The 27,224-nt window shown below is 46.9% G+C and overlaps 1 protein-coding gene across 1 annotated transcript; it reads right to left on the reverse strand.

Moving 5' to 3' along the window:
* Positions 1-1,269: 1,269 nt before the first annotated feature.
* On the reverse strand, positions 1,270-25,822 carry figla (folliculogenesis specific bHLH transcription factor). The gene is made up of 4 exons (XM_078239722.1): positions 25,505-25,822; positions 15,543-15,695; positions 11,787-12,008; positions 1,270-1,329 (listed from the first exon to the last, which is right to left on the reverse strand). Exons 1-4 carry the CDS (start codon positions 25,820-25,822, stop codon positions 1,270-1,272), a joined length of 753 nt encoding a protein of 250 aa, XP_078095848.1.
* Positions 25,823-27,224: the final 1,402 nt, after the last annotated feature.

Raw genomic sequence — 27,224 nt, forward strand, 5'->3', positions numbered from 1 at the left:
GGGAGAACGTGCAAACTCCACACGGACAGTGACCCAAGCCGGGAATCGAACCTGGGCCCCTGGCGCTGTGAGGCAGCAGTGCTAACCACTGTGCCATCGTGCAGCCCCTGTGCCACGGTGATGCCATCAGCTGACTGTGAAAGTGGAGGCCCAAGCACTGACCCCGTGACACCCCATTTGTTACACCGACATAAAAAAATACTCCTTATTCTGTTTGTTTTCTCAAACCAAACCTTTAACCAAACCTTAAACAGTGCCAATATTAAGCTCAATCCCAAAATCCCTTGGATGGTACAGTGGTTAGCACTGCTGCCTCACAGCATCAGGGACCCTGGTTCGAGTCCTGGCTTGGGTCACTGTCTGTATGGAGTCTGCACGTTCTCCCCTCATGGGTTTCCTCCAGGTGCTCCGGTTTCCTCCCACAGTCTGAAAGATGTTCTTATAGAGGTCTATTAAATAATGATAATAATAGATAAGGTAGTCAACATCTTTTCCCCAAAGGTAGGGGAGTCTAAAACTAGGGGGCAGAGCTTTAAAGGTGAGAGGGGAGAGATACAAAAGTGTCCAGAGGGGCAATCTTTTCACACACAGGGTGGTGAGTGTCTGGAACGAGCTACCAGAGGTAGTAGTAGAGGCGCATACAATTTTGTCTTTTAAAAAGCATTCAGACAGTTACATGGGTAAGATGAGTATAGAGGGATATGGGCCAACACGGGCAATTGGAACTAGCTTAGTGGTTAAAAAAAAAGGGCAGCATGGACAAGTTGGACTGAAGGTCCTGTTTCCATGCTGGTTAGGTGCTAAATTCTCCCTCAGTGTAACCCGAAGAGGTGTTGGAGTGTGGCAACTAGGGGATTTTCACCGTAACTTCATTGCAGTGTTAATATAAGCCTACTTGTGACACTAATAATAAAAACTTTAAAACTTGTGCGATACATTCTCAAAAGCCTCCTATAACATAATGCCCCGCCTATCTCTCCGGCTAGGTACAACCTTTCGATCGGAGAAAGGTCAAACACAAATTTTCTTTCAAGCACTCATCAGCTGGATCGAAACTCTTTGTGTTGGATGTTAACCAGAGAGGGAATCGACAGCTGAGCAGTTGGGTTGGATTTGAAAGCAGAAGAGTAAGGCTCATCCCAAAAGAATTGTCACCCAGGCCCGGCCTCCCGCCAACATGTTCAAGCCGCTAAGAGTTGAGCGCCAGCTAAATTACTCTGAACCGCACAATATCGGTCATGACCAACAGATTGAACTACTTACCTCAGTCTACTCCAAGGTCAACTTAACTGTCACATGGGAAGAGGAGACCTCGTTCGCTTGGAATATCTGAAACGCAATCAAGTCAAATTCATGATGAATTACATCCCCGCATAGAAGTAGCACCGAGATACTCTGGGTATTGACTTATGAGCAGCGTTTGAGGACTCTGGGTCTGTACTCGATGGAGCTTAGAAGGATGGGGGGGGGGATCTCATTGAAACTTACAGAATACTGCGAGGCCTGGATAGAGTGGACGTGGGGAAGATGTTTCCATTAGTCGGAGAGACTCGGATCCGAGGGCCTCAGAGTAAAGGAACGACCCTTTACAACCGAGATGAGGAGGAATTTCTTCAGCCAGAGGGTTTGGTGAATCTGTGGAACTCATTGCCATAGAGGGCTGTGGAGGCCGGGTCACTGAGTGTCTTTAAGACAGAGATAGATCGGTTCTTGATTGGTAAGGGGGATCAAAGGTTACGGGGAAAAGGCGGGAGAACGGGGTTGAGAAACTTATCAGCCATGGCGGAGCAGACTCGATGGGCTGAATGGCCTCATTCCGCTCCGATATCTTCTGGTCTTATGGGTAAAGCAAAATTTCCTGACTCGCATTTTGGAAGGTGTCTCATTCTGTGATGGATCATTACAATTCTATTGGTATAAAAGCAAAATACTGCGGACGCTGGAATGTGAAACAAAAACAGAAAATGCTGGAAAATCTCAGCAGGTCTGACAGCATCTGTGGGGAGAGAATAGAGCCAACATTTCGAGTCTAGATGGCCCTTTGCCAGAACCGCTCTGAAGGTTCTATTAGTGCCTGTCCTACACTTATGGCTACGAGTTTGAGATTGAGTTTTTTGAGAGCCCCTTCAAACCCTCGGTCAGCCTCCCTTTCTCGAGAGGAAATAAAAGAGCTACAGCCCATTCAGTCTTCCTTTTCCTCTCAGAAGGATAGTATTAGATTGAGAGGGGGGGGGGGGTAATAATGTTGTGAATAGCAGTCAACTTGATAACAGCAGAGGACAAACAAACAAACAAACAAGGGGAAAATAGAATGAGTAAAAACTAGGCAGAAGTATAAAAAGAGATTGTCGGGGCTTTGGGAAGTATAAAGAAAGTAAGAGAGTAGCTAAAGTAAATGTTTCCTTTGAGGGAGGGGGAAATGATAGAAATTATAAATGGAGGATAAGGAAATGGCAGGGAAATTAAACAAATATTTTATAATTGGTCATCACAACAGGAGACAAATAAGGCTCACCAAAAACAGCAGAGGCCCGAAGATCAAACGGAAGTGAGGAACTGAAGCAATAGAAACCTCGAATTGAAGAGCAGGAGGAGGCCATTCAGCCCTTCGAGCCTGCACCGCCATTCATTATCATGGCTGATCATCCAACTCAATATCCTGATCCCACCTTCCCCACCCCCCAATATCCTTTGATCCTTGTCGCTCCCAAATGCTATATCTAACTGCTTCTTGAAACGTTCAGTGTTTTGTCCTCAACTACTTTCTGTGGCAGTGAATTCCACACATTCACCACCCTCTGGGTGAAGAAATTTCTCCTCACCTCAGTTCTAAAAGATTTACCCCTTATCCTCAAACTATGACCCCTAGTTCTGGACTCCCCCCACCATCGGGAACATTCTTTCTGAATCTACCCTGTCTAACCCTGTGAGAATTTTATATGTTTCTATGCGATCCCCTCTCACTGTTCTGAACTCCAGTGAATATAATCCTAACCGACTTAGTCTCTCCTCATATGACAGACCTGCCATCCCAGGAATCAGCCTGGTAAACCTTCGCTGTGCTCCCTCCATAGCAAGGACATCCTTCCTCAGATAAGGACACCAAAACTGCACACAATATTCTAGGTGTGGCCTCACCAAGGCCCTGTAAAATTGCACCAAGATATCCCCATTCCTGTACTTGGTAAAGAAATCGGACTGGAGAAATTCATGTACTAAATATCAGAGGGTTGTAGCCCAATCCATCACGCAAACCAGCCTCCCATCCATTGGGCCAGTGGGCTGACGAATGGCAGATGGAGTTTAATTTAGATAAATGCGAGGTGATACATTTTGGTAGATTGAACCAGGGCAGGACTTACTCAGTTAATGGTAGGGTGTTGGGGAGAGTAGCAGAACAAAGAGATCTAGGGGTACATGTTCATAGCTCCTTGAAAGTGGAGTCACAGGTGGACAGAGTGGTGAAGGCGGCATTCAGCATGCTTGGTTTCATCGGTCAGAACATTGAACACAGGAGTTGGGACGTCTTGTCGAAGTTGTACAAGACATTGGTAAGGCCACACTTGGAATACTGTGTACAGTTCTGGTCACCCTATTATAGAAAGGATATTATTAAACTAGAAAGAGTGCAGAAAAGATTTACTAGGATGCTACCGGGACTTGATGGTTTGAGTTATAAAGGAGAATCTGGATAGACTGGGACTTTTTTCTCTGGAGCGTAGAAGGCTGAGGGGTGATCTTATCGAGGTCTATAAAATAATGAGGGGCATAGATCAGCTAGACAGTCAATGTCTTTTCCCAGAGGTAGGGGAGTCTAAAACTAGAGGGTATAGGTTTAAGGTGAGAGGAGAGAGATACAAAAGTGTCCAGAGGGGCAATTGTTTCACACAGAGGGTGGTGAGTGTCTGGAACAAGCTGCCAGAGGTAGTAGTAGAGGCGGGTACAATTTTGTCTTTTAAAAAGCATTTAGACAGTTACATGGGTAAGATGGGTATAGAGGGATATGGGCCAAATGCGGGCAATTAGGACTAGCTTAGGGTTTAAAAAGAAAAGGCGGCATGGACAAGTTGGGCCGAAGGGCCTATTTTCATGCTGTAAACTTCTATGACTCTGTCTACACTTCCCGCTGCCTCGGGAAAAGCAGCCAGCATAATCAAGGACCCCACTTACCCCGGACATTCTCTCTTCCACCTTCTCCAGTCAGGAAAAAGATACAAAAGTTTGAGTTCACGTACCAACCGACTCAAGAACAGCTTCTTCCCTGCTGCCATCAGACTTCTGAATGGACCCACCTTGCACTGAGTTGATCTTTCTCTACCCCATAGCTGTGACTGTAACACTACATTCTCCACCCTCTCCTTTCCTTCTCTATGAATGGCATACTTTGCCTGTATAGCATGTAAGAAACAATACTTTTCGCTGTATACTAATACATGTGACAATAATAAATCAAATCATTGTTGATTGTCATAAAAACCCATCAGGTTCACCAATGCCCTGTTTGGGGCGGCACGGTGGCACAGTGCTTAGCACTGCTGCCTCACAGCGCCAGGGACCCGGGTTCGATTCCTGGCTTGGGTCACTGTCTGTATGGAATTTGCACATTCTCCCCGTGTCTGCGTGGGTTTCCTCCCAGAGCCCAAAGATGTGCAGGGTTATTGGCCATGCTAAATTGCCCCTTAGCATCAGTGGGACCAGCTAGGGTAAATGCATGGGGTTATGAGGCTAGGGTGGGATTGTGGTCGGTGCAGACTCGATGGGCTGAATGGCCTCCTTCTGCACTGTAAGATTCTATGATTCTGTGTGACAATAATAAATCAATCAATAAATTCCTTGGAACCCTGGCCCTATTCTCTAGTGTTCCAAAGGAGGTGAATGCAGAGACACCGGATACATTTCGAACCTTCCCACCTTTCTAGAAAAGTCCCAGTAGATTGAAAGAATGCAAATATAATATCGTTATTCAAAAAAGAGGAGGCAAGAGAGACTACCCGCAGTTAGTCTGACAACAGTTGTCAGGAAAATGCTGCAATCCATTATTAATGAAATCTTGACAATGGACTTCGAAAATCACAATTAGGCAGAGGTTTGATAAAAGGGAATCATGTCTGATACATTTATTGGAGTTTTGCCAGGATGCAATGAGCGAGTGACGTGAAGAGGAACTGGTGGATCCGGTGGATCTGGATTTCCAAAAGTCATTCAGTAATTCATTACACAAATAATTAACACTAATTAAGAGAGTGTTGAGGTAATACAAAGGATGAATAGAGGATTGGTAACTGGACAGGATACAGAGTCAGTATGAATGGGGACATTCACAGATAACTGACAGAGTGCTGCATACAATTGGGAAGGCAGAGGGAATTTGGACCTTTATCCACGGGAGGATTGAAGTGCAAGAATAAAGCTTTGCTACGATTGTCGAAGGAATTGGTGAGACCATAACTGGAGTGCAAAGAAAAGAACGAAGAACAAAGAAAATTACAGCACAGGAACAGGCCCTTTGGCCCTTCAAGCCTGCACCGACCATGCTGCCCAACTGAACTAAAGCCCCCTACCCTTCCAGGGACCATATCCCACTATTCCCATCCTAATCATGCATTTGTCAAGACGCCCCTTAAAAGTCACTGTCGTATCTGCTTCCACTCCCTCCCCCAGCAGCAAGTTCCAGGCACCCACCACTCTCTGTGTAAAAAATCTGCCTCGTATATCTCCTTTAAACATTGCCCCTCACACCTTAAACCTGTGCCCCCTAGTAATTAACTCTTCCACCCTGGGAAAAAGCTTCTGACTATCCACTCTGTCCATGCCTCTCATAATCTTGTAGATTACGTATTGGGCACAGTTTTGGTCTCTTTACCAAGGATGTGTGTAGTTCCGATGGGGGCTGGCACAGCAATTGGTCTCCTGGATTGGGATGGGAAGCAGAGTAGAGTCAGCCTATACTATCCGGAGTTTGGAAGAATAAGGGGTGATCTCTCGAGGGGGCTTGACAAGGGTGGAGACTGAGAGGTTGTTTCCCCCGAGCTGAGGGTTGGGAGACGAAATGGGGAGAAAGCAGGATTTGGCTATTGAGTTGGATGATCAGCCATGATCGTGATGAATGGCGGAGCAGGCTCGAAGGGCCAAATGGCCGCCTCCTGCTGCTATCTTCTATGTTTCAATGAGCCCAAGAAAAGGGTTCAATGGTTTCAGGCGAAGGGGAGGAGGAACTCTGTCACTTGGAGGTTTCAGTATGTTTGGAATTCTCTGCCCCCGGAATGCCGGCGAACATTCAGTGGTTGGGACCATCCGAGGCAGCGATGGATAAGGTGGGTGTGTGTGCTCCCAGTCCATCTACACGAAAACTGTTGGCCATGGCCAGTGGTCAGAAAGTGGTGTGCCATTCCAATCTCCATGAACGTCAGCGAGAATGGACCATCCCAGTGGGAGGGGTTGTAAGACTCCACCAATGGCAGGCCAGCAAGGAATATTGTATTAATGTTATTTGGCTGATTTTCATGTTCCTTTTTAAGGAATATTGGAAGCGTATTCTGTTGGCAATGGGCAGCAACAAGAACCTTTGGGGATAGGACAAAGAATGCCAACGTCTGGTAAATTGCACGTGAATGTTCTATATGCTCTTGGTGGACAGGGGGCAAGTGCGGACCATCTGGGTTCCGAGAGCAGCGCAGGAGACATTTTACTGACCATTGCCCAAGCGCAAGCATTGCTATGTTCTGCTGATTTCCATCCGTTCAGTTTTTTTCCAATCAGTGTGACTGAAGTGATTCGCATGTAAAGCAAGGGCAAGTGAAGTGAGGTGCGTTCCGATTGCTCTCAACATTGACTGTGAGAGCCGTGCGCTGCCTCTGCGTCCAAAGTGTCAATAATTATTTTGTTTTTTAACCGTTTCATAGAACGCCAACAGCGCAGAAGGAGGCCATTCGGCCCATCGATCCTGCATCGACCACAATCCCAACCCAGGCCCTATCCCCATAACCCCATGCATTTATCCTCGCTAGTCCCCTGACACTAAGGGGCAATTTAGCATGGCCAATCCCCCTAACCTACACATCTTTGGACACTAAGGGGCAATTTAGCATGGCCGATCCACCTAACCAGCACATCTTTCAGACTGTGGGAGGAAACCGGAGCACCTGGAGGAAACCCACACAGACACAGGGAGAACGTGCAGACTCCGCATGGACAGTGACCCAAGCCGGGAATGGAACCTGGGGTCCCTGGCGCTGTGAGGCAGCAGTGCTAACCGCTGTGCCACTGTTGATAGTTCTAATAATATATGAACAATGAAGCATTTTCTATCACTCGGTTACAAAATATTCAGAGTGCGTTAAATGTATTTCATCTTTTCCATGAGGTCACGGTGAGTGAACAAGCCCGATGTCAGTCTTGCGGCCCTCTGAGATGAAGGAGGGACCACTCATGGAGCCCACTCACTAGCCTAGGTTGCCCATCGCTGGTTTAAAGGAGTTGAAGGGTATGGGAGAATCAGGTGAGAAATTAGAGTCCAGCTCAATAGCAGAAGAAATCGAGGCAGTAGGAATTTTCTTTTGATATGCAGAGTGGTTAGGATCTGGAATGCACTGCCCGAGAGTGTGGATGTGGCAATAATCAATGGTGGCTTCCCAGAGGGAACTGGATAATTAGCGGGAGAGAGAAAAATTGAAGGGCTAGGGGGGAAAAAAAAAAATCATAGAATCCTGACAGTGCTGGAAGCACAGTTGGTCTATCGAGCCCACACTGACAATAATCCCACCCAGGCCCGATCCCTGTGACCTCACATATTTACCCTGCTAATCCCCCTGACACTAAGGGGCAATTTACCACGGCCAATCCACCTAATCTACCCAGCTTTGACACTAAGGAGCAATTTAGCATGGCCAATCCACCTAACCAACACATCTTTGGACTGTGGGAAGAAACCGGAGCACCCGGAGGAAACCCACGCAGACACGGGGAGAACGTGCAGATTCCACACAGACAGTGACCCGAGCCGGGAATCGAACCCGGGTTCTTGGCGCTGTGAGGCAACAGCGCTAACCACTGTGCCACCGTGCTACGGTGACCAGAACTCTCCTGCATGTCTGATTTATATTAAAAGCCTTCATTGATTATTCTAGTCAGGATCAAATAAGCAAGCCAGAAAAACATTGCAGTCACAGATAAAGGAAGTGCAACTGTCAGAGAGCAGAGATCACAATAAGGGGAAGCTCACTGAAGACGGATTTGAGGAGGAATTATTTCTCTCAGAGAGAGTGGGTCAACCTTTGGAATTCTTTACCCCAGGAAGGCCGAGGCCTTGAACATTTCCAAGGCTGAGATCAATGGGTTTTTAATCAGTCGGGGAATTAAGGGTTACTGAGATAAGGCAGGAAAGTGGAGTGCGAGATCAGCCATGATCTTATTAAATGGGCGGAGCAAGCTCGAAGGGCTGAATGGCCTACTCCTGTTCCTATTCCTTATGGTCTTAAGGCCATGTGGTCAGGCACAATCTCAAGATGCCTGGAGAACCACTAAACATTTTTTGATTCATTTACGGGATGTGGGCGTCACTGGTTAGGTCCAGTATTTGTTGCCCATCCCTTATTGCCCTTGAGGTGGCGGTGGGTGAGCTGCCTTCTTGAACCTGCTGCAGACACTGAGCTGTAGGTACACCCACAGTGCTGTTAGGGAGGGAGTTCCTGAATTTCGACAGAGCGACTGTGAAGGAACGGCCGATATATTTCCAAGTCAGGATGGTGAGTGGCTCGGAGGGGAACTTGCAGGTGGTGGTGTTCCCCATGTGTCTGCTGCCCTTGTCCTTCTAGATGGTAGAGGTGGTGGGTTTGGAAGGTGCTGTCTAAGGATGAGTTGCTGCAGTGCATCTTGTAGATGGTCCACACTGCTGCTACTGAGCGTCGGTGGTGGAGGGAGTGAGTGTTTGTGGATGGGGTGCCAATCAAGTGGGGCTGCTTTGTCCTGGATGGTGTCGAGCTTCTTGAGTGTTGTTGGAGCCGCACCCATCCAGGCAAGTGGGGAGTATTCCATCACACTCCTGACTTGTGCCTTGTAGATGGTGGACAGGCTTTGGGGGAGTCAGGAGGTGAGTTACTCTCTGCAGGATTCCCAGCCTCTGACCTGCTCTGGTAGCCACAGTATTTATATGGCTGGGTCCAGCTCCGTTTCTGGTCAATGGTAACCCCCAGGATGTTGATAGTGGGGGGATTCAGCGATGGGAATGCTATTGAATGTCAAGAGACGATGGTTAGATCCTCTCTTATTGGAGATGGTCATTGTCTGGCACTTGTGTGGCGTGAATGTTACTTGCCACTTGTCAGCCCAAGCCTGGACATTGTCCAGATCTTGCTGCATTTGGACATGGACTGCTTCAGTATCTGAGGAGCGATGAATGGTGCTGTACATTGTGCAATCATCAGAGAACATCCCCAATTCTGACCTTATGACGGAGGGAAGGTCATTGATGAAGCAGCTGAAGGTGGTTGGGCCGAGGACACTCACCCTGAGGAACTCCTGCCGAGATATCCTGGGGCTGAGATGACTGGCCTCCAACCATCGCAACCACCTTCCTTGGTGCCAGGTATGACTCCATCCAGCGGAGAGGTTTTCCCCCAGTTTTATTGGGGCTCTTTGATGCCACACTCTGCTCAATGCAGCCTTGATGTAAAGGGCAGTGACTCTCACCTTATACAACTCACGCAGACTTGTGTCTCCATGAGAAAGGTTTCAAGGGCGGGATTGGAAGAGATTGTATCGTTTTGACACTGAGCAGTGGGTTCGGTTTTCAGATCTGTAGATGAGCCCTTTGTGACTTTGCAGAGGGACGCCACATCAAAGCTGATTTTCCCCAGGAGACAGTGCGGACAGATCAAAGTCAGTGGCATGGTTCCATTTAACTATTCTGCTGCAGCACTTGGCAGGAAAAGTACATGACCTGGCACCTTCCACGGGACACAAAATGCACGCACACATTTCCTTCCAGCTCTAGTGGAGGAGATTCACCTGACTGCAGCTATTTCACATCTAGCCATCATCGCTGCACTGGCAGCTCAGATACAGGGTGGCATCAGTTCTGTAAACCCAGCAGTAAACAGGTTAGAGCCACATGCTTAGAAACATGCACAAATCATTTGGCATAGAGCAGTGATGGGCAACCTAGGTGAGTGATGGGCAACCTGGGCGAGTGAGGGGGGCCGCACGGGTGGGCCCTCCTTCATCTCAGTGGGCCACAAGACTGAAATCGGGCTTGTTCACTCACCATGACCCCGTGGATAAGATTAAATACATTTACCACACACTGAACGTTTGTAGTTATGGAAAACGCTTAATCATTTATAGATTAATAGAACTATCAACTGCAAATGGTAAAAACAAGAGAGATATTTAAGCTTTGATTGGACACAGAGGGAGCGCTGGGCTCTCACAGTCAATGTTGTGAGCAATCAGCATCCATCACTTGCCCTTGCTTTAGGAGTGAATCACTTCAGTCACACCAGTTGAAAAACTCTGCGGATAGAAATCGGCAGAATGTGGCACTCTTGGGCGTGGACAACCGTCATCACAATGTCTTGTGGGCCATCAGAACCCAGATGGTCCGCGTGTGCCCCGTGGGCCACAGATTGTCCACCAAGAGCATATAGAACATTCACACGCAATTTACCAGGCATTGGCACTCTTTGTCCTATCCCCAAAGGATCTTGTTACCATCCATGGCCAACAGAATACGCTTCCAATATTGCTTAAAAAGGAATATGAAAATCAGCCAAATAACATTGATACAATGCTGGCCTGCCATTGGTGGAGTCTTACAGCTCCTCCCACTGGGATGGTCCATTCCCACTGACGTTAATGGAGATTGGAAGTGCACACCACTGGCCATGGCCAACAGCTTTCCTGTTCAAATCTCTTCCTCCTCTTGGACCCCGTCACCTAACCTGTTCGGTTAAACAAAACCAAAAGAGAAAATACTGCCTACGCTCAAATGCGTATTTAGTCTCGTCATCACAGCAATAGAGTTATGTGTACGCAGCACCTTTAACATTAACAGGGTGGCATGGTGGCACAGCGGTTAGCACTGCTGCCTCACAGTGCCAGGAGCCCGTGTTCGATTCCTGGCTTGGGCCACTGCCTGTGTGGAGTTTGCACATTCTCCCCGTGTCTGTGTGGGTTTCCTCCGGGTGCTCCAGTTTCCTCCCACACTCCAAAGATGTGCGGGTTAGGTTGATTGGCCATGCCAAATTGTCCCTTAGTGTCAGGGGGTCTAGGAGGATAAATGTGTGGGGTTATGGGGATAGGACCTGGGTGGGATTGTGGTCAGTGCAGACACGATGGGCCAAAAGGCCTCCTTCTGCACTGTAGGAATTCTATGACACATCCCATGGTGCTGCATAGGGATATTATAGAACAATCCGAGACCAAGACGCACAAGGGGACGTTGGTCAAAAGAAGTTGGTTTTAAGGAGTGTCTTAAAGGAGGGAAGTGAGGTGAAGAGGTGTATGGAGGGAATTAGCGAATTTGGCGGGACCCAGACAGCTGAAGGCACGGCCGCCAATTGTAGAACGGTCAAACTTGGAGGGGAGGAATGCTGAAGAGGCCGGAATTAGAGGATCACCGATATCTTGGAGGATTGTGGGGGCTGGAGGAGATACGGAGAGATGAGACCAGGGAGGCATTTGGGAACAAGGATGAGAATTTGTACTGCATTTCCTCAACCCTTATGATGGCACAGATATGAACAACATCTGAAAAATAATACACGGACATAGAAAGGCAGATATATCACCCAGTTTCCGTTCTGTAGCTGGACAACACCAACGCAGGGGCTCTCCCAAAGGCCGTCCTCCTCTTCATCAGCTGTGGCTTCAAGATGTCCTTCTGCAGCATTGTCTACTTCCAGGCCAAGCCTGGGGTTAGCCAGGATGGTCCCCGCCGGCGAACTGCTCACCAACAACGGCGGTTCCCCAAAGTCAGCAGGTTCTGTGTCCAGGTGAGTTTCAACATGTGCCTGTCTCAGGAGTAACACTTGTTAGGGCACTTAGGTCAGGAATAGTCAAACCTACTGCGGGAGTACAAGATGGGTAACTCCAAAATGGTACTTTGGAACTTTAAACGAATGGACGACACGGTGGCACAGTGGTTAGCACTGCTGCCTCACAGCGCCAGGGACCCGGGTTCGGTTCCCGGCTTGGGTCACTGTCTGTGCGGCGTCTGCACGTTCTCCCCGTGTCTGCGTGGGTTTCCTCCGGGTGCTCCGGTTTCCTCCCACAGTCCAAAGATGTGCTGGTTAGGTGGATTGACCGTGATAAATTGCCCCTCAGTGTCGGGGGACTAGCTAGGGTAAATGCATGGGGTTATGGGGATAGGGCCTGGGTGGGATTGTGGTCGGTACAGACTCGATGGGCCGAATGGCCTCTTTCTGCACTGTAGGGATTCTATGATAAGTCAATCGTAACTCTGAAATTTCAGTGGAAAGATTTCTAGATTAGACAGCCCTGGGAATGTGCTATAAGTAAATGAGCTTAACGCAAATTCAATTCAACATCGTCACCATAGAGCAATACAGCATGGAAACAGGCCCTTCGGCCCAAGCCAACCATTATGCCCTCCCAGCCAGTCCCAATTGCCCCCGTTTGGCCCAAATCCCTCTGAAACACCAGCTCCTGCTGTAGAATCAGCCGGGCACAAATTAAAATGTTCAATCAGTCACATTGTAAAGTGAGATATAGATTGAGAAAAGCTCTCTGTGCTGCCTCGAGACTTTTCCTCAATCGGTTTTTTTCCGTCAGCCATCATTCCATGGATATTGATCACAGTGGTTAGCCCTGCTGCCTCACAGCGTCAGGGACCCGGGTTCAATTCCAGCCTTGGGTGACTGTCTGTGTGGAGTCTGCACGTTCTCCCCGTGTCTGCGTGGGTTTCCTCCCACACTCCAAAGATGTGCAGGTTAGATGGATTGGTCATGGTCAATGTGCAGGGTTACGGGGATAGGGTGGGCGAGTGGGCCTAGGGAGAGTGCTCTTTTGGAGGGTCGGTGCAGACTCGATGGGTGGACTGGCCTCCTTCTGCACTATTGGTATTCTATGGTTCTATCGTTACCTTTCTTTGCTCATGATTAAATAGACACACACACAGGAGCACAAGAAATGGAAGCAGGATAGGCCACCAGGCCCTTCAAGCCTGCCCTACCATTTAATATGATCATGGCTGATCTGTGTCGGCCTCAACTCCCTTTCTGTCCCATTTCTCCAAAGCCCTCTATTCCTCGATCTATCAAATATTTATCCACCTCCACTTTGAATACATCTCATGATCCAACATCCAATACCCTTTGGGGCAGAGAATTCCAGAGATTCACCACCCTCTGCAGTAAGAGATTTCTCCCACCTCAGTTTTAAATAACCAGCCCTTTATCTTGTCGCCATGTCCCCTTGTTCGAGACTCTCCCACGAGTGAAAACATCTCACCCTCTACCCTGTCAAGCCCACTCAGGATCTTACATGTTTGAATAAGGTCACCCCTCACTCTTCTAAACTCCAAGGAGTACAGACCCAGACTATTGAGTCTCTCTGGAAAGGACAACCCTCTCATCCCAGGAATCTCCTTTCGACTGCCTCCAGTGTTACTGTATCCTTTTTTAGGTAAGGGGATCAAAACTGTACTCAGTGTCCCAGGTGAGGCCTCACCAACACCCTGTACAATTGCAACAAAACTTCCCTATTTTTAAACTCCAACCACTTTGCAATTAAGACCAAAATGCTGTTTGCCTTCTTAACCATTTGTTGGATGTGCTTGCTAGCTTTTTGTGAATCATGCTCTAGAACACCCAGATCCCTCTGTACTTCATTCACCTGCAGTCTCTCTCCATTTAGATAATAATCTGCCCTTTGCTTCCTCCGACCAAAGTGCATGACCTCACACTCGCCCACATTAAACTCCATTTGCCAGGTTTTCGCCCAGTCACTCAATCTATCGATGTCCCTTTGCAGAATCATAATATCCTCATCATAATCTGCCCTTCCACCATCTGCAGATTTGGAAACCTCACATTCCGTTCCATCCTCCAGGTCATTAATCATAGAATCATACAGTGCAGAAGAGACCCTTTGGCCCATCCATTCTGCACCGACATGCAAGAAACACCTGAACATCTGCCTAATCCCATCTGCCTTGGTCCATTGCCCTGAATGTTGTGACGAGCCAAGTGCACCTCCAGGTACTTTTTAAAGGATGTGAGGCATCCCGCCTCCACCACCCTCCCCGGCAGCGCATTCCAGACCCTCACCACCCTCTGGGTAAAAAAGTTTTTCCTCACATCCCCCCTAAACCTCCCACCTCTCACCTTGAACCTATGTCCCCTCGTGACTGACCCTTCAACTGTGTGGAGTTTGCACATTCTCTTCGTGTCTGCGTGGGTTTCCTCCGGGTGCTCCGGTTTCCTCCCACAGTCGAAAGATGTGCGGGTTAGGTTGATTGGCCATGCTAAAATTGCCCCTTAGTGTCCTGGGATGCGTAGATTAGCGGGATTAGCGGTAAAATATGTAGGGATTTGGGGGTAGGGACTGGGTGGGATTGTGCTCGGTGCAGACTCGATGGGCCAAATGGCCTCTTTCTGTACTGTAGGGTTTCTAAGATTTCTGTGATAAGGGGAACAGCTGCTCCTTATCCACTCTGTCCATGCCCCTCATAATCTTGTACACCTCGATCAGGTCGCCCCTCAGTCTTCTCTGCTCCAATGAAAACAACCCAAGCCTACCCAACCTCTCTTCATAACTTAAATGCTCCGTCCCAGGCAGCATCCTGGTGAATCTCCTCTGCACCCCCTCCAGTGCAATCACATCCTTCCTATAATGTGGCGACCAGAACTGCACACAGTGCTCCAGCTGTGGCCTCACCAAAGTTCTATACAACTCCATCATGAATTCCCTGCTTATGCCCCGATTGATAAAGGTAAGTGTCCCAAATACCATTTTTTACCACCCTACTAACATGTCATTCCGCCTTCAGAGATCTATGGACAAACGCCAAGGTCCCTTTGTTCCACAGAACTTCCTAATCTCATGTCATTCATTGAATAACATAAATAGTGAACAATTGCAGGCCAAGAATTGATCCACTAGTTACATCTTTCCACTCTGAAAAGGACCCATTTATTCCATTAGATGGCAAACATTAACAGGTGGACATTGCAGAACGAGAGGGCATATTTGCGGTTAAGGGGGTGGGCAGATTTGTAACAGAAATGCAGAGGAATTACTTCACTCAAAGGGTGGTGAATCTACCCCAGAGTGCAGTGGACGGCAGAAAACTAAATTTGAGGAGGAGGCTGATAGGTTTATAATTAGTAGCGGGGTGAAGGGTTAATGGCGAGCGGACAGGAAGGTGGAGATGAGGCCCAGGTGAGCTCAGCCGTGATGGAACTGAATGGCGGAGCAGGCTCGAGGGGCTGAATGGCCTCCTCCTGCTCCTAGTTCTTCTGGATGTTCCATTTCTCACCCATCTGAAAACTCAAGGAGTTACAAATATCGCCCACGATCCTTACCTCAGCACCCCCCGATTCCTCCAAAATCTTACGCAGGAGACGGATGTATTCAGCGGCAGCCCGTAGCACGTGGACTTTGCTTGGCTTCCGATCCTTGGGAATCAGGGGCACAATACTCTTGAGTGTTGAAAAGCCACTGTTGATACTCTGGACCTGAAAACAAAAAGAATATTTCTTCGTGGGTTCCTAGTGACACGTGATTGTTTTATATTTAATCGATGTTTGTTACCTGTTCCTCCATCATTCTTGTTTAATTTATTGATTATCGTTTTCTTAATAAGAGTACAAAGAAGGTCAGAGGACTAGTGGCTTGCAGGCAGAGCTCTGTAATGCTGCTTCTTGTGCAATTTTTTTGTATTCATTCGTGGGACATGGGCGTCGCTGGCTGGGCCAGCATTTATTGCCCATCCCTAGTTGCCCGAGGACAGTTGAGAGTCAACCGCATTGCTGTGGCTCTGGAGTCACATGTAGGCCAGACCGGGTAAGGATGGCAGATTTCCTTCCCTAAAGGGAACCAGATGGGTTTTTCTGACAATGGTTTCATGGTCATCAGTAGATTCTTAATTCCAGATACATTTTTTATTGGATTCAAATTCCACCATCTGCTGTGGCGGGATTCGAACCCGGGTCCCCCGAACATGAGCTGAGTTTCTGGATTAATAGTCTACTGATAATACCACTAGGCCATTGCCGCCCCCTCATAAGCCTACCAGGAAGGAAAAGATTTCAGCCTTGTTTTGTACTGAAGAATATTTGGAATACTGTGAGCAATTCTGGGTATGTAAAGAAGGACGTGCTGTCTCTGGAGAGGTTCATGAGAATGATCCCGGGAATGAAAGGCGTGATGTATGAGGGGCGTTTGAGGACTCTGGGTCTGTACTCGATGGAGTCGAGAAGGATGACGGGGGGGAATCTCATTAAAACTTACAGAAAACTGAGAGGCCTGGATAGAGTGGACGTGGGGAAGATGTTTCCATTAGTCGGAGAGACTCGGATCCGAGGGCACAGCCTCAGAGTAAAGGGATGACCCTTTAGAACCGAGATGAGGAGGAATTTCTTCAGCCAGAGGATTTGGTGAATCTGTGGAACTCATTGCCCCACAGAAGGCTGTGGAGACCGGGTCATTGAGCCTATTTAAGACAGAGATAGATAGGTTCTACATCAACGGGGACAAAGTAGAAAGGGTCGAGAGCTTCATGTTTTTAGGTGTCCAGATCATCAACAACCTGTCCTGGTCTCTCCATGCCAACACTATAGTTAAGAAAACCCACCAACGCCTCTACTTTCTCAGAAGACTAAGGAAATTTGGCATGTCAGCTACGACTCTCACCAACTTTTACAGATGCACCATAGAAAGCATTCTTTCTGGGTGTATCACAGCTTGGTATGGCTCCTACTTTGCCCTAGACCGTAAGGAACTACAAAGGGTCATGAACATAGCCCAGTCCATCACGCAAACCAGCCTCCCATCCATTGACTCTGTCTACACTTCCCGCTGCCTCAGCAAAGCAGCCAACATAATCAAGGACTCCACGCATCCCGGACATTCTCTCTTCCACCTTCTTCCTTCGGGAAAAAGATACAAAACTCTGAGGTCACATACCAACCGACTCAAGAACGGCTTCTTTGCTGTCAGACTTTTGAATGGACCTACCTTGCATTAAGTTGATCTTTCTCTACACCCTAGCTATGACTGTAACACTACATTCTGCACTCTCTCCTTTCCTTCTCTATGAACAGTATGCTTTGTCTGTACAGTGCGCAAGAAACAATACTTTTCACTGTATCCCAATACATGTGACAATAATAAATCAAACAATACTTTTCACTGTGTCCCAATACATGTGACAATAATAAATCAAACAATACTTTTCACTGTATGTTAATAGATGTGACAATAATAAATCAAATCAAATCTTAATTGGTTACAGGGAAAAGGCAGGAGAATGGGGTTGAGAAACTTCTCAGCCGCGATCGAATAGCAGAGCAGACTCGATGGACCGAATGGCCTAATTCTGCTCCTATATCTTATGGCCTTAACCTCCGGACTTTGTTCCGTTGAATAAAAAGCAGTGGAGCTTTGTTGTGGATAATAAAACAATCCTGCCCATTTTGCAAACTTGACCAGGCTTAGAAAAGGCAGCAACTTCAGCCAATGCACGGCCATTGAGTGGGGTTGCAACGTAGCCGGTTTCTTCGAGTCAGAGCTTCATTCAAAGTAGTGTCGGCAGAGTGTTCTCCGCCACATCGGGATACGTGCATTCTAGAACACACCGGGACACGTGCATTCTAGAACACATCGGGATACATGCATTCTAGAACACATCTGGATACATGCATTCTAGAACACATCGGGATACATGCATTCTAGAACACATTGGGATACATGCATTCTAGAACACGTAACGGCACCACTTCGAGGAATGTCACCAAAACGCCAATAATTTGAAGCCATGCAATAGCCGCAAAATTGTCTACATGCATCCAGCAATAAACCAGGTCCCTCTGAGTTCCTGAGCAGAACTGCAAAGGTTAACTTTTATTGTTATCTGTTTAAGCAGTTGCATTTGATATCAACGTGAAGCAATTAATGTCAAATCAATTGCACTTCCATTTACAAAATGTCCTTGGATGAAATGCCACTGAATTATATAGTTCTCATATTTTTTTAATGAAGAATTATTTGTAAAATCTGGGGTGGTGCAGTGGTTGGCACTGCTGCCTCAGCGCCAGGGACCCGGGTTCAATTCTGGCCTCGCACGGCTGTCTGTGCAGAGTCTGCATGTTCTCCCTGTGTCCGCGTGGGCTTCCTCCGGGTGCTCCGGTTTCCTCTCACAGTCCAAAGATGTGCAGGTTAGGTGGATTGGCCATGCTAAATTGGCCCTTAGTGTCCAAAGATGGGCAGGTTAGGGGGATTAGTGGGTAAATATATGGAGTTATGAGGATAGGGCCTACTAAGATGCTCCGTCAGAGAGTCAGTGCAGACTCGATGGGCCAAATGGCCTCTTTCTGCACTGTAGGCATTCTATAAAATTCAATCTATGGGATGTGGGTGTTGCTCTATTTTGAGAGCAGTTGAGAGTCACCCACAGTCCTGTGGCTCTGGAGCCAGATATAGGCCAGACCAGGTAAGGATGGCAGATTTCCTTCCCTAATGGACGTTAGTGAACCAGATGGGTCATCATTAAGCTTTTAAATCCAGATTTTTAAAAATTGAATCCAAATCTACCAAGGTGTTTGGGATTTGAACCCGGGTCCCCGAGGACTAGTCCTGGGTCCCTGGATTACTGCTCCAATGAAAATACCACTCCCTGCCTGATATTCCAAGAGTATCCTTTACTTCCTGCAACACTTTCCAACACAATGAAACTCTGTTACTTATTTGCTCCTCCAACCAGGCCTGCGGCCTACTTCTTATTGGTAGGCAGAGGGATCTGGGTGTCTGGAAGTGGTAACGCAGGTGGAGAAGGTAGTCAAGAAGGCATACGGCATGCTTGCCTTCATCGGCTGGGGCATTGAGTGTAAAAATTGGCAACTCACGTTGCAGCTTTATAGAACCTTAGTTAGGCCACACTTAGAATATAGTGTTCAATTCTGGTCGCCACACTACCAGAAGGATGTGGAGGCTTTGGACAGGGTACAGAAAAGATTTACCAGGATGTTGCCTGGTATGGAGGGCATTAGCTAAGAGGAGATGTTGGAGAAACTTGGTTTGTTCTCACTGGAATGACGGAGGTTGAGGGGCGACCTGATAGAAGTCTACAAGATTATGAGAGGCACGGACAGAGTGGATAGTCAGAAGCTTTTTCCCGGGTGGAAGAGTCAATTACTGGGGGGCATAGGTTTAAGGTGCGAGGGGCAAGGTTTAAGGGAGATGTACGAGGCAAGTTTTTTTACACAGAGGGTGGTGGGTGCCTGGAACTCATTGCCGGGGGAGGTAGTGGAAGCGGATACGGTAGTGACTTTTAAGGGGCATCTGGACAAGTACATGAATAGGATGGGAATAGAGGGATATGGTCCCCGGAAGGGTAGGGGGTTTTAGTTCAGACGGGCAGCATGGTCGGTGCAGGCTTGGAGGGCCGAAGGGCCTGTTCTTGTGCTGTAATTTTCTTTGTTCTTTGTTTTCTCAGGCTCTCTGACAATCCGGAAGATTCCGTGGAGCTCCCACTGGAGTTTTTCCTCAAGCAACAATTCAAAGTGCCCGTCGCTATTTTTAAAATGAAAGGCTTCCAATTTCAGAATTTTTAAACTTAGGAGATAGAACAGAACAGCACAGGAACAGGCCCTTCGGCCCACCATGTTGTGCTGAGCATGACGCCAAATTAAACTCATCCCTTCCGCCTGCCCTTGCTCCATATCCCTCTATTCCTCGCATATTCATGTGCTTACCTTAAACCATCCCCCCCCCCCCCCCTCCTCCATCACCACCCCTGGCAGCGTGTTCCAGACACCTACTGCTCTCTGTGCAAAAATACTTACCCCTCACATCTCCTTTGAACTTTCCCCCCTCCATCTTAAGCACATGCCCCCGAGTATTAGACATTTCAACTCTGGGAAAAAGATTCTGACTGTCAACCCTATCGACGCCTCTCATAATTTTACAGATTTCTATCAGGTCTCCCCTCAGCCTCCGCCGCTCCAGAGAAAACAACCCTAGTTTGTCCAGCCTCTCCTTATAACTCACACCCTCTAATCCAGGCAGCATCCTGGTAAACCTCTTCTGCGCCCTCTCCATAGCCTCCACATCCTTCCTGTAATGTGGCGACCAGAATTGAATGCAATTCTCTAAAGTGCGGCCTAACAAAAGTTTTATAAAGCTGCAACGTGAGATCCTGACTCTCGTACTCAATGCCCCGACCAATAAAGGCAAGCGTGCCATACGCCTTCTTTACCACCCTATCCACTTGTGTGGTCACTTTCAGGGAGCTATGGACTTGAACCCCAAGATCCCTCTGTACATCAATGCTGTCCAGGGTCCTGCCATTAACTGTATACTTACCCTTAATATTTGATCTCCCAAAGTGCAGCACCTCACACGTGCTTGGATTAAACTCCATCTGCCATTTCTCTGCCCATATCTGCAACTGATCCGTATCTCGCTGTAAGCTTTGACAACCTTCTGCATGAGCCACAGCTCCACCTATCTGTGTCGTCTGCAAACTTACTAAACCAGCCACCTACGTTTTCATCCAAGTCATTTCCATATATCACAAACAGCAGAGATTCAATGTGGATTAGGATGGAAAATATGAGGGATCCTGACACTTACATTTATAATTTGGGAGCTTTCTTCCCTTTCAGAGCTTGGTGCACCTCCCTTCAACCTGTCCTGGTCTCTCCGGGCCAATACTATAGTTAAGAAAGCCCACCAAGCCTCTACTTTATCAGAAAACGAAGGAAATTCGGCACGTCCACTACGACTCTCACCAACCTTTACAGATGCACCATAGAAAGCATTCTTTCTGGTTGTATCTCTTCTTGGTATGGCTCCTGCTCTGCCCAACACCGCAAGAAACTACAAAGGGTCATGAACGTAGCCCAGTCCATCACTCAAACCAGCCTCCTGTCCATTGACTCTGTCTACACTTCCACTGCCTCTGCAAAGCAACCAGCATAATCAAGGACCCCACGCACCCCGGACATTCTCTCTTCCACTTTCTTCCATCGGGAAAAAGATACAAAAGTCTGAGGTCACTTCCCAACCGACTCAAGAACAGCTTCTTCCCTGCTGCCAACAGACTTTTGAATGGACCTACCATATATTAAGCTGATCTTTCTCTACACCCTAGCTGTGATTGTAACACTACATTCTGCACCCTCTCCTTTCCTTCTCTCTTATTTACTCTATGAATGGTATGCTTTGTCTGGATAGTGCGCAAGAAACAATACTTTTCACTGTATCCCAGTACATGTGACAATAATAAATCAAACAATACTAACACTGTATCCCAATACATGTGACAATAATACATCAAACAATACTAACACTGTATCCCAGTACATGTGACAATAATACATCAAACAATACTTTTCACTGTATCCCAGTACATGTGACAATAATACATCAAACAATACTTTTCACTGTATCCCAGTACATGTGACAATAATACATCAAACAATACTTTTCACTGTATCCCAGTACATGTGACAATAATAAATCAAACAATACTTTTCACTGTATCCCAATACATGTGACAATAATAAATCAAACAATACTTTTCACTGTATCCCAGTACATGTGACAATAATAAATCAAACAATACTTTTCACTGTATCCCAGTACATGTGACAATAATACATCAAACAATACTTTTCACTGTATCCCAGTACATGTGACAATAATACATCAAACAATACTTTTCACTGTGTCCCAGTACATGTGACAATAATAAATCAAACAATACTTTTCACTGTATCCCAATACATGTGACAATAATAAATCAAACAATACTTTTCACTGTATCCCAATACATGTGACAATAATAAATCAAACAATACTTTTCACTGTGTCCCAATACATGTGACAATAAGAAATCAAACAATACTTTTCACTGTGTCCCAGTACATGTGACAATAATAAATCAAACAATACTTTTCACTGTATCCCAATACATGTGACAATAATAAATCAAACAATACTTTTCACTGTATCCCAATACATGTGACAATAATAAATCAAACAATACTTTTCACTGTATCCCAATACATGTGACAATAATAAATCAAACAATACTTTTCACTGTGTCCCAGTACATGTGACAATAATAAATCAAACAATACTTTTCACTGTATCCCAATACATGTGACAATAATAAATCAAACAATACTTTTCACTGTATCCCAATACATGTGACAATAATAAATCAAACAATACTTTTCACTGTATCCCAATACATGTGACAATAATAAATCAAACAATACTTTTCACTGTATCCCAATACATGTGACAATAATAAATCAAACAATACTTTTCACTGTATCCCAATACATGTGACAATAATAAATCAAACAATACTTTTCACTGTATCCCAATACATGTGACAATAATAAATCAAACAATACTTTTCACTGTGTCCCAGTACATGTGACAATAATAAATCAAACAATACTTTTCACTGTATCCCAGTACATGTGACAATAATACATCAAACAATACTTTTCACTGTATCCCAGTACATGTGACAATAATACATCAAACAATACTTTTCACTGTGTCCCAGTACATGTGACAATAATAAATCAAACAATACTTTTCACTGTATCCCAATACATGTGACAATAATAAATCAAACAATACTTTTCACTGTATCCCAGTACATGTGACAATAATAAATCAAATATTAATCTGATCTTTCTCGACACCCGAGCTGTGACTGGAGCACTACATTCTGCACCCTCTCCCCTATGTATTCTATGAACGGTATGCTTTGCCTGTATCGCGAGCAACAATACTTTTCACAAGTCGAGGTCAGATTGTATGTAAAAGACCCTACGGCTCTATTTTGCAGAAAGGGCAGGGTGTTCTCCCTCAGGTCCCAGTCCATGGTGTCCTTTCACTGAAAAAAGGTTTATCGGACCAGATTGTGGGATCTTGCTGTGCACAAATTAGCAGCTGCATTTCCTATATCACAAACAATAGCTACACTGTGAAAGCCCCTCACTGGCTATAAAGTGTGTTGGGAGCCAGTGCGGTCCGGGAAGGTTCTATATAAATGCTCATTCTAACTTTCTGATAGTAAAATTATTTTGAATTTTCCAGCCACGCTCGCCCCAAAACCGGAAAATCTCACCCCTCGGACCTTCGCATGGTCTGTGTCCAGCCCGCTACGATTCCTGTGGCTGGCTGGATGGGAAAATGCCCCTGGAAGTATCAATTACATTACCATTGGTTCCATTGACCAGAAACAGAACTGGACCCAGCCACATAAATACTGTGGTTACCGGAGCAGGTCAGAGGCTGGGAATCCTGCGGACAGTAACTCACCTCCTGGGAAAAAGGGCTGCAGGGAAAAGCCTGGGAACTACAGGCCGGTGAGCCTCACATCTGTGGTGGGTAAATTGTTGGAAGGTATTTTGAGAGACAGGATCTACAGGCATTTAGAGATGCAAGGACTGATTAGGAACTGTCAGCATGGCTTTGTGAGTGGAAAATCATGTCTCACAAATTTGATTGAGTTTTTTGAAGGGGTAACCAAGAAGGTAGAGGAGGGCAATGCAGTTGATGTTGTCTACATGGACTTTAGCAAGGCCTTTGACAAGGGACCGCATTGGTAGGTTGATGCATAAGGTTAAATGTCACGGGATACAGGGTGAAGTAGATAAATGATTACAAAACTGCTTGATGACAGAGGGTGGTTGTAGAGGGTTGTTTTTCAAACTGGAGGCCTGTGACCGGCGGTGTGCCTCAGGGATCGGTGCTGGGCCCACTGTTATTTGTCATTTATATTAATGATTTGGATGAGAATATAGGAGGCATGGTTCGTAAGTTTGCAGATGACACCAAGATTGGTGGCATAATGGACAGTGAAGGTTATCTCCGATTTCAACGGGATCTTGATCAATTGGGCCAGTGGGCTGACCAATGGCAGATGGAATTTAATTTAGACAAATGCAAGGTGATACATTTTGGTAGATTGAACCAGGGCAGGACTTACTCAGTTAATGGTAGGGTGTTGGGGAGAGTTACAAACAAAGAGATCTCGGGGTACAGGTTCATAGCTCCTTGAAAGCGGAGTCACAGGTGGACAGAGTGGTGAAGGCGGCATTCAGCATGCTTGGTTTCATTGGTCAGAACATTGAATACAGGAGTTGGGACGTCTTGTTGAAGTTGCACAAGACATTGGTAAGGCCACACTTTGAATACTGTGTACAGTTCTAGTCACCCTATTATAGAAAGGATATTATTAAATTAGAAAGAGTGCAGAGGACTTGATGGATTGAGTTATAAGGAGAGGCTGGATAGACTGCGACTTTTTTCTCTGGAGCGTAGAAGGCTGAGGGGTGATCTTATAGAGGTCTATAAAATAATGAGGTGCATAGATCAGCTAGATAGTCAATATCTTTTCCCAAAGGTAGGAGAGTCTAAAACTAGAGGGCATAGGTTTAAGGTGAGAGGGGAGAGATACAAAAGTGTCCAGAGGGGCAATTTTTTTCACACAGAGGGTGGTGAGTGTCTGGAACGAGCTGCCAGAGGTAGTAGAGGCGGGTACAATTTTGTCTTTTAAAAAGCGTTTAGATAGTTACATGGGTAAGATGGGTATCGAGGGATATGGGCCAAATGCAGGCAATTGAGACTAGCTTAGGGGTTTAAAAAATAAAGGGCGGCTTGGGCAAGTTGGGCCGAAGGGCCTGTTTCCATGCTGTAAACCACTATGACTATGACTCCCCCAAAGCCTGTCCACCATCTACAAGGCACATGTCAGGTGTGTGATGGAATACTCCCCACTTGCCTGGATGGGTGCGGCTCCAACAACACTCAAGAAGCTCGACACCATCCAGGACAAAGCAGCCCCGCTTGATTGGCACCCCATCCACAAACACTCACTCCCTCCACCACCGACGCTCAGTAGCAGCAGTGTGTACCATCTACAAGATGCACTGCAGCAACTCACCAAACATCCTTAGACAGCACCTTCCAAACCCACAACCTCTACCATCTAGAAGGGCAAGGGCAGCAGACACATGGGGAACACCACCACCTGCAAGTTCCCCTCCGAGCCACTCACCATCCTGACTTGGAAATATATTGGCTGTTCCTTCGCAGTCGCTGGGTCAAAATCCTGGAACTCCCTCCCTAACAGCACTGTGGGTGTACCTACACCACAGGGACTGCAGTGGGGTCAAAAAGGCGGCTCACCCACCACCTTCTCAAGGGGCAGCTCGGAATGGGCAATAAATGCTGGACCCAGCCAGCGACGCCCATGTCCCGAGAACGAACAGACGATGATAAAATTATCCCTCACCCGGTGACGCTCTCTTGCATTGGCTGCTCGCCTCTTGCCGAACACGTCCTGCCCGTCAGCGCTGGGGTTGTAGTATCCACCGGGCTGCCTCTTGAATTTCCGGACGGGAGCTAGGATGGGCAATGGGCCCAATGTCAGGTCCAGCACGTTGCCCATCAGCTCAGGCTCTGGCACCAGCAGAAGCTGCTCAGAGACACACTCCTCATCCTCATCCTCCATCTGGAGGAGGTCACAGCCCTCCAACTCCTCACAATCCACCTCCAAATAAAACTGCACCGCACTCTCCTCCTCCTCCATCTCCCAGCTGCCCCAATCCATGGCTGCCTGCACTTTCCAGCTGGGATTTATTAAGGCAGACCCTCCCTCATTCCCACTGTCCCTCCATCACTCCCCCTCCACCTCACTCACTCCATCTCTTTTTTTTCTCTCTCCTCCTCCCCTTCACTCTCTCCCTCTGTCTCTCTCCCTCACTCCCTATCCCTCCTCTCCCTCTGTCCCTCTCTCTCACTCACCCTCTCGCTCTCTCTCTCTCCCTCAGCCCCAATCAGTCCAGCTGCTCTGGGGGAGCCGGCGCACGGCATTCTGGGGGCTGTAGTTCCCCGAGCCGCTCGGCGCATGCGGGAAGCGGGCGTGGGAACTACAACACCCGGCCTGCATTGCGGCGGGGGCGCGTGCGCGCCGCTTCCCGCCTCTTACTGAGAGCATGGGCAGGTGGAGAGACAGAGTGAGAGAGAGAGAGTGTGATAGAGATATAGAGAGAGAGTGATAGAGAGATAGAGAGTGATAGAAAGATAGAGAGAGAGTGATAGAGAGTGAGTGATAGAGAGAGAGTGATAGAGATATAGAGAGAGTGATAGAGTGATAGAGAGAGAGAGTGATAGAGAGAGTGATAGAGAGAGAGTGAGTGATAGAGAGAGTGATAGAGAGAGAGAGAGTGATAGAGATATAGAGAGAGAGTGATAGAAAGATAGAGAGAGAGTGATAGAGAGTGAGTGATAGAGAGAGTGATAGAGATATAGAGAGAGTGATAGAGAGAGTGATAGAGAGAGAGTGAGTGATAGAGAGAGTGATAGAGAGAGAGTGATAGAGAGATAGAGAGAGAGAGAGAGTGTGTGATAGTGAGAGAGAGAGAGATAGAGCGAGAGAGTGATAGAGCGAGAGAGAGTGATAGAGAGTGTGATAGAGAGAGAGTGATAGAGAGAGAGAGTGATAGAGAGAGTGATAGAGAGAGACAGAGAGTGATAGAGAGATAGAGAGAGAGAGTGTGTGATAGTGAGATAGAGAGAGAAAGATAGAGCGAGAGAGTGATAGAGCGAGAGAGTGATAGAGCGAGAGAGAGTGATAGAGAGTGTGATAGAGAGAGAGAGTGATAGAGAGAGAGAGAGTGATAGAGAGAGAGTGATAGAGAGATAGAGAGAGAGAGTGTGTGTGATAGTGAGAAAGAGAGAGAGATAGAGCGAGAGAGTGATAGAGACAGTGAGAGAGAGTGATAGAGAGATAGAGAGAGAGAGTGATAGAGAGAGAGAGAGAGTGATAGAGAGTGTGATAGAGAGAGAGAGTGATAGAGAGAGATAGAGAGAGAGAGTGTGTGTGTGATAGAGAGAGAGTGTGTGTGATAGAGAGATAGAGAGATAGAGAGGGAGTGATAGAGAGAGAGAGAAAGATAGAGAGAGATAGAGAGAGAGAGAGTGATAGAGAGTGATAGAGAGTGATAGAGAGA

Source organism: Mustelus asterias, chromosome 22 (genome assembly GCF_964213995.1).
Source record: "Mustelus asterias chromosome 22, sMusAst1.hap1.1, whole genome shotgun sequence".
Lineage (NCBI taxonomy): Eukaryota > Metazoa > Chordata > Chondrichthyes > Carcharhiniformes > Triakidae > Mustelus > Mustelus asterias.

Bases quoted from the DNA above. Each gene is read 5' to 3' on its own strand.
- figla (XM_078239722.1), bottom strand. From the start codon at position 25,822: ATGGATTGGGGCAGCTGGGAGATGGAGGAGGAGGAGAGTGCGGTGCAG. The intron at 12,009-15,542 runs GTAAGGATCGTG...CTCCTGAGACAG, and splicing joins AGGAATCGGGGGGTGCTGAG to GCACATGTTGAAACTCACCT. The intron at 1,330-11,786 runs GTGATATATCTG...ATTGCGTTTCAG, and splicing joins AGCTACAGAACGGAAACTGG to ATATTCCAAGCGAACGAGGT.